General features: G+C 37.1%; 1 protein-coding gene across 1 annotated transcript; it reads right to left on the bottom strand.

Moving 5' to 3' along the window:
• Positions 1–4,438: 4,438 nt before the first annotated feature.
• LOC131011634 (ethylene-responsive transcription factor ERF110-like) lies at positions 4,439–6,919 on the bottom strand. The gene is made up of 2 exons (XM_057939406.1): positions 5,697–6,919; positions 4,439–5,363 (listed from the first exon to the last, which is right to left on the bottom strand). Exons 1-2 carry the CDS (start codon positions 6,148–6,150, stop codon positions 4,621–4,623), a joined length of 1,197 nt encoding a protein of 398 aa, XP_057795389.1. The 5' UTR covers positions 6,151–6,919; the 3' UTR covers positions 4,439–4,620.
• Positions 6,920–8,307: the final 1,388 nt, after the last annotated feature.

The following is an 8,307-nucleotide window of genomic DNA, read 5'->3' on the forward strand; positions in this document are numbered from 1 at the left end:
AAGGAATCAGGGACCACCGAAAAGGCTTGGGTATCTTCCGAGGCTTTTTGGGCCAGCAGCTCACAACACTGAATCGGCCCATTGGGCCTAAGTTCAAGGGAGGCTTTCTGATTTTGACCAAGGCCCAACTCAGAGACGTTGGTTTCAAATGATGAAACTCGCAGAACACCCCCAGCCGCCTTCCCTCCTTTTAACATCTTGGGAACAGAAACTCCTTCATTAACTGACACAAGAGCCGAGCAGCCGCCATCTTGGTCACATGAAACGTCTTCTCCTTGGGAATCTGACTCGCTGGGCTCGTCGATGTGGGCCACCGCCGGCGACATCGAACCTTCCTCCCAAGACCATTCCGAGTTTGAGCTTGCAGCTTCAAGTCCGCTCCCAAATTCTGAAGGTGGTTTCAACTGAGCAGCCATTTCTTCCACACGAACTTGAAAACATACTCCTTCGATCTTGCACTTGAGGATTCTGTCCACGGACTGCAGTCCGGTAGAAACTTGGACGAACGCTTCATCGAGTTTGTTTCTAAGGTTCGTGCCCTCGTCAATCTTGAGTACAAGGCCAAAATTCGAACATGCAAGGTTAAAAAATCTAGGGCACCATGCATGAAGAGGTACTCCAATCCACCTCGTCCAAACTATACGTTGTTGATAGGTATCGATGTTTCTCCAAGGTCTGCACCATACATTTTTACATTTGTTTCCATCTATCTCACATTGATTTTATACTAAACTTCATCAATTTGTAACCCAAATAAAAAGCTCAATCTCCCATTAATACATTAGCTCATCTATCTTTTTCACATTGGTTTTCTATTAAATTTAATCATGGGAAAATCTAGATAAAGAAATACTTATAATATGTATTTCAAATAAATAGTTTTTTTATAGTTGCAATAGTTTTTTCACATTAAATTTATATTAAACTTCATAATTCAAAGTTTAAAAAATTGTAATTAGATTTCATATTTGCAAACCTAAATAAAAGTATAGATGTTTTTGAAATAAATAGGTTCTTCAATTGAATTTTGTCATATAAAATACATAAAATAATACTTCAGTGTATTTTAAATAAGGGTTAATTGCCGCTAAATTCAAAAGCTTTTTGAGAATTCGCGATATTCTCACCAACTTCAAAATCGGCGTATGAATACATGAATTGAGAATTCGTTCTTAATGTTCCCAAAATTAAAAAATCCGGCGAGATGACATAGCAAATACCTATGACATGTCAATTTCATGCCAAATCAGCTATGACATGTCATTGTTTTAATTTTTTAATAATTTTATTTATTTATAATTAATTTTAAAAAAAATAAAAATCACCTACCCTAATACCCCATCCCCAAACACCCCCAAACCTACCCCCTTCCCCAACCCCCCGACCACCACCTCCCCAAACCCTCGGCGCCACCTCCCAAACTCCCAGCCTACAAACACCCCCCAAGCCTACCTCCTTCCCCAAACCCCCTTCGCCTCCTCCATCTACCCCCATCCCCAAACATAGCCGCCGACGCCCAAAATCGAAAGAAGGTATCTGCGAGAGAGAGAGAGAGAGAGAGATTTGAAGGAAGGGAGGCCGCCATTTGCAGAGGGAGGCCGTGATTTGAAGGTGGCGATTTGAAGAGGGAGGCCGTGATTTGGGATGGCGAGTTGAAGGAAGGGAGGCCGCGTTGCAGAGCGGCGGTGGTGGCTTTTTGCTGCTGCGCCGCCGACTTTCTCCCACCCCCAAATCGAAACCCTAGGACCCGCGATTTGCAGAGTGCGCGGTGGGTGGTTTTCTGCTGCTGCACCGCCGGCTTTCTCCATCCCCAAATCGAAACCCTAGGACTGAGAATCAGGCAAGAGATGAGAGAGAAATTGTTGGTGTGTGAGATAACCGACGATTGTTGGTGTGCGAGCTGCAAAATTTTGCAAATTTTTCGGTGAGTAAGGTGTGCGAGAGAGAGAGAGATTTCTGCAAAAAAAAAAAAAAAAAGTTTTTTTTTAATTGTTGTTGGAAATCAAAACGATGTCGTATTGTTTTAAAAGAAACGACGTCGTTTTCTTGCACCGCCAACTATGCCACGCTGTATTTACGGTAGTCCACGTCACCTTTAATTTGAGGGTTTTTTTTTTTTTGGGAATATTAAGAACGAATTCGCAATTCATGTATTCATACGCCGATTTGGAAGTTGGTCAGAATTAATATCGCGAATTCTCAAAAAGCTTTTGAATTTAGCGGCAATTAACCCTTTAAATAAACAAGTTATTCAATTTAAATTGGTCATATAAAATACTAAGATATATATGAAATAAATAGATTCTTCAATTTAATTTCATCGTGAAAAATAATTTCAAATAAATTATCATCCTCGAATTGATCTAACACATTCTCATATATATTGAATTTATACTAAATCTCACAATTCAAAATTTAAATAAAATAATTATTAAACTTTACCATTTAAAAATCTAAATCAAAAGATACTTAACTTTGAAAAAATAATAAAAATATTTTTAAATATATTTGAAATAAATGGGTTCTTATTGTTTGAAATTTTATCGAGATTATTAACCAATTATTGTTTATGTACATATTTTATAAATTTAAACAAATTCGAGAAATTAGTTGATATTATTATATGAGTTTAGGACGAGAATAACTACTAAAATAATCACATATCTAATATAAAAATGGAATACTCCTATGTGACATCACCATATTTATTATCCTAATTCTCCAAACATTTTCGTATTTATTCATTCTTATTTATCTAAATCTTCTAACCCCACTTTGATTTTTTATGAGATTTCACCAAAATAAAATCTATATAAAAGGAAGCTCTTGCACTCCAAACCAAAAGCCCACATTTAATTGGAGTGATTGAGATTAATACAATTAGAATTACTTTGTCAATAAAAGTTGATCAAATTTATTTAGCTAAATAAAAAATTATATATTTTTTTTTAAAATAAATACTTGTGATTAAATAAATTATTTCTTCATTTTAATTTGATGATAAAATAAGATATTTTGCATAATTTTTATTTTTTTTTTGGATTACACATTGATTTTTTTATGAAAATTTATCAATTGAAATACTAAATAAATTGATATGATATAATTTGAACATCACATCAATTTTCTCAAGCCTTGGACGGGATTATTCTCATAACTCAATTATGGTCTTTCCAACTTTAAATAAGATGATGCTCACAAGCCAATTTTATTATTTCAAACTCTAAACGACATGATGCTTGAAACTCAGGTATTTTAATATCTAAATGAGATGATGCACAAAAGCCTGTTATGGTTTTTCAAGTTCCATACAAGATAATGTTTAAAAGTTAGTTATGATCTAACAAGCTTCAGATTGTATAATCTCAAAGTCAGCCCTGAAGCATCAGATAGTGATGTTGATACGATTGACGGATTAAGTCAAGTATAGTATTTTAGGGTCCTGACGAGATAATGCTCAAAAGTTTGGAGTTCAAAAGTCAGATATCGTCTTTCGAGTTCATGATGATCATCTGATCTTACATACTTGAGATGAGATGATGCTTAGATGACAAGAGATCTTATATTAATTCTTATACGTAAATATAGAAAAATTGTACAAAATTTATATAAAAGGGTATTTTTATTATTATAGCAAAAAATTAATATTTAATTAACGAAGATAGTTGAAATTAGTATAATGTAACTTTATTATAACAACTTGAGTTAATTAAAAGATAATTATATTATATAAAAATAATATAAATATTTAAATCATAATTTAAAGTCTGGTCGAATTTCGACTGGCTATAGACTAGTGGCTTATAATTACAAATTTACTTGCTCTAATACTAAATCACTTCTAAAAGCAAAATACCACAATATCGATATACAAAGACTACTCGGTTTTTACATCTTTAATTATGGTAGGAATCCGCAATCGAAGTTTTTACCATCTTATTTTACAGTATCTTTTAACTATACATGCATGTCTCTAGGCATGAGAACATGCAAACAATGAGCTTTTTATATGTTAAAAATGAGGTTCGTGATTCAATTCCTATCGTCTCCTTCTTTAAAATAAAAATAAAGAATACAAAACGTAAACTATATCGATATAAACTACAGAATTAATGGAATTATATTAAATACGACAGCAACCCGCTGCTTCTACACGTTTCTTGATTTGGACATTGAAGGGACAACATAGACATAGGCACCAAACCTTTTGTTCTGATTCTCATTTTTTTCCTAATAATTCTTCGGTTAAACATAGTAGTAATATTTTATTTTAAGCCTACCCAACATTAAATCTATGCATTAATTTTTTTTCCGAGTTTTGGGGAGGAGATATTAGCATTAAAAAATCGAAATAAAATTCGAGAGCAAACCTCTGAAATCTTCACCTGCATCTCTAAAAATCTGCGGCTTTAATTATTTGTTAGTATAAACAATATACTAGTAATAATAAAAGTATAATTATTCCAACCGAAGTGCCTAATCTAAATCCAATGTTCCACAAAATTTTAGAAGCCTACAAAAAATAAATAAAAATAATAAAACAGCAAAAATGAATACATGCTGATTGCTGTGTCTGTGTGTGTATATGAAGTTTTTTTTTTTCAAAAAAAAAATAAAATATCAAGAACTAGAGGAAGAAGGATAATGGCTGGAAGTCCACGGTGGCGCCGGCAGACTCGCGCCGCTGGCATCCCCGGCACCGCGCCCGCCGCCGCGAGTCTGCTGATTATCTTCCTGCGGCGTGAAATGTATGGTTTGACCGCTCGAAAACAGCATAGGATATTGGGAAGTTTGCGAAGAGAAAAATGAGGAATGCTGAGATTGGAGAGATGAAGAAGACGATGACGTATACAATCCCGCCAATGACGAAGCGTAGAACATTTGATCGAACAAACTCGCCGTCGATTGCTGCGGCGCCTGCAGATCGCCGCTGCTCTGCAGCAGCTGTGAGTACTCCCAGTAATCCCTGCCGTCGGTCTGGAAAAACGGCGGCGGAGCCGCGGCGGGGCGCACCGCGGCGGCTATTTGTGTGGATTGCGAGGGCTGGGGTGGCGGCAGCACCCTCACGTGTTCGGGGAAGTTGAGCTTCGCGCGGTTGCCTCGGAAGCGGAGCGCAGCCTCGTCGTAGGCTCGGGCGGCAGCCTCGGCGGTTTCGAAGGTGCCGAGCCAAACTCGGGCGGCTTTGTGTGGGTCCCTTATCTCAGCCGCCCATTTTCCCCACGGCCGCTGCCGCACGCCTCTGTATTTTCTCCTTCTTTCTCCGGCCTCTTCCGGCGGAGCGGCGGAGGATTCTGGTTGTCGCGGAGGTTCGGCAGCGGCGGCGGTGGTGGTTGGCGCTGCGGTGCTCATTTCGCACTCCGGTTCTGGAAAGTTAGGATTGGATAAAGGTAAGTGAAGGGATATACATCAAAATTAATTTATATATATTTATAAATGCAGATATTTATAAAAATTACTGTTCATAACATGCAGTAGCACTAATCTTGATCGCAAGTTGACAATCGAGATAGAAAATAAAAGTAAAATAAGAAGAGTTCAAATGTTTATCTAGATTGAGAAACTAATATTCAAATAGAGAGGATTAAGATCGAGAGTAGATGACGAAAGAGTTGAAAATGACAACACATTGCACCACATTTCTTGGTATTTTTACAAATCTCACAAAATCAAAACAAAAATCAGAGTAATTAACAAACCAGCTTTAACAGATGAAGACGATTCGCCAAGGCCGCGATAAACCCTGTCGGAAGAGTCATCTTGGTGGCGGCGGCGCTTCTGGCCCGCCCAGGAGCCGGAGCTGGACGAGGAGTAAGCGGAGGTAGGCGAATCAACGGTGGAGGGGTTAAAGCTGCCGGAGCCACCGAACGACGGCGCCTGCCGCTGCCCCGAGACCACGTGGGTGAGCGCCGTCACCATCGCCGACATCTCACCGAATTCGCCGTGCCCCGATGGGGCAGGCGGCGGCGACACCACCGCCGACAGAAGGTAATCCGGCTGCTGCTGCTGCTGCGCGTGGAAGTAAGGATTGGTCTGAACATTAGCGGTAGCGGCGGCTGTTGCGGAGGCGGTGGAGGAAGTGTTAGACGTCGGCCGGATTCTGGCGAAGTCGCCGCTGCCCTGTCGATTCGCCACCTTATTAATCAAGCACATGTACCGCAAGAAACTGATCGGCGATGAATCTATCTCGCCCTAATTAATCCAATAATAATTCACTGATGGCAGCTATTTGGTAAAATCAAGATGAATTAAGACTCTGTCGTTCCTTCTGGAACCTTGGAAGAGAGAGAGAGAAATCGTGGAGAATTGAGAAAAGAAGAAAATGATGTAATCTTAGGAGCAGTATATATGTCTGAAATAGACCTTGGGGTTTTATTAAAATTGTCAAAGAAGAGGGTATATAAGGAGGAAAAAGAGTAGCCGCCAACTCAACAGAAGCAGAGAGCTGAATCAGCTTTGCAAAGTATAAAAGTAGAATGAAAAAAGGAAAGAAATAGGAAGAAATATTTGTGGGGTTTTAAGTGGATGAGAAGAAGGGAGATGCGAAGAGGAAGAGGAGACAGAGACACAGGTAAGCAACCGAACCGACTGAAAGAAAAAGGCATAAAATATGAAGGCGAGGCCGTTTTGACTAAATGACATGAACCTGGCCCTTGGAACATCCTAGGGGAATGTCGGTTAACCTCTTTGGGTAGGCAGAGGTTATGTTTGAATTGAGTTCTGTGCAGTGCACGATGATGATGACGATGACGGATGGGATCAGCAGCATCGATTGCGAACGACGAAGCCAAAAGGGACTTGTGTTATGGCATTGCTAATTGTGTTGAGGAAATTGGAGTGCTCCTGCTCCTAAGTAAATGGGCTTTGGATTTTGTTTAAGTTGCGGTCCAACTTCTCCACCCAAAACTTATTGCTTCTCCAAACTCTACACACCAAAATTAAACAACCAAAGAATAAATTCCTGCCACTTCCACATGTCTTAGTTTAATTATTTTTGTGATTTACAACTAGATTGACCCATTTTATTAAAAAGAACAAGTCATAAGAACGAAAACAACTAGATTCACATAATGTTGATGTTTAGATTTGCTCTTCTTATAATTAATGATCATCATTACGATAGTTGATTGATGGACGTTTTTCAAATGAAATACGTATAAATAATGTTTTTCTCTATGATAATGTTTATACGATTAAGGACGTACACAAAAATAAAAATTAAAAAATTGAGAGCTAAAATTGAAAATTTTGCCAAAGTAATAAATATAGGTTAAAAAATTGGTTTGGTGTGGTGAAACCCCAAGCACTCCCTTGTGTCCACCCCTATACACAATAATGTTCCTTTTATAATCTTGCTTTTTATATATTGCAATAATAATAATAATAATAATAATAATATTAATATTATTATTATTATACTTTCTTCAAAATTAACGGAATAAAATTGATTTTCGATTTTCACTAGAATCTAACCTTTTTTTATATATAAATTAACAATATTAAATAAAGAAATTTAAAGACCGCGTTACAGGGGACTCGAACCCAAGACCTTCGGTCTTAGACATTAACCCCTTACCGCTTGGCCAACACACGCACACCTCACTAGAATCTAGCCTAGATATGTGTGTCTTCGTATGTGAAAAGAAAAATTAAAATTTAGAACCTTTTTCTACTTTATTAGGTTTATAGGTATGATTTTTCATATAATTAATTTTTGTAATGTCGAGGATAATGAATGTTCAAACAATTTATTCAATTTTAATGGACTATATATGTCTATACAAACTAATTAACTTTGAAAACCATACCTAATAATTTGTTGATATTTGTTGTGTGATTTTATTTAAGCACGTTGATGTTATATATGTTATTTGCGTGATTTGTTACAATGTGAATTGATTTCACACAAGTTAGTTTTGGAATTGAAAGAGACAGACACGATAAATTATTACAATAATGTCAGAGTGCAAAATTAAAACAATGTGTTCTGTGAATCTATTTAAAAGCCATTTAACAACCAAAAATAAGTCTACATTTCACTATATTATTTGCAATTAGGAGACCAAGTAGTTTGAAGTGAATGGGTGGTGAATTTGCGCCTAATTCTTCGATTAAATTTCATCTATTTTTGAATTGGTATTGGAATTAATACTCAATTGCGTACTCTAACAACCCCAATTTCCTTCGTAGAACTTTTGATGTTTAATGGTCAACGTCTTCAAAAATTAGTGCTGACTAAATCCTAGTTGTGATTTATTTTTGTTCTACTTTTCTGCGTGAAATTGCATACTTAAAAATAAATATACAATA

This window comes from Salvia miltiorrhiza, chromosome 2 (genome assembly GCF_028751815.1).
Source record: "Salvia miltiorrhiza cultivar Shanhuang (shh) chromosome 2, IMPLAD_Smil_shh, whole genome shotgun sequence".
In the NCBI taxonomy this organism is placed as follows: Eukaryota; Viridiplantae; Streptophyta; class Magnoliopsida; order Lamiales; family Lamiaceae; genus Salvia; species Salvia miltiorrhiza.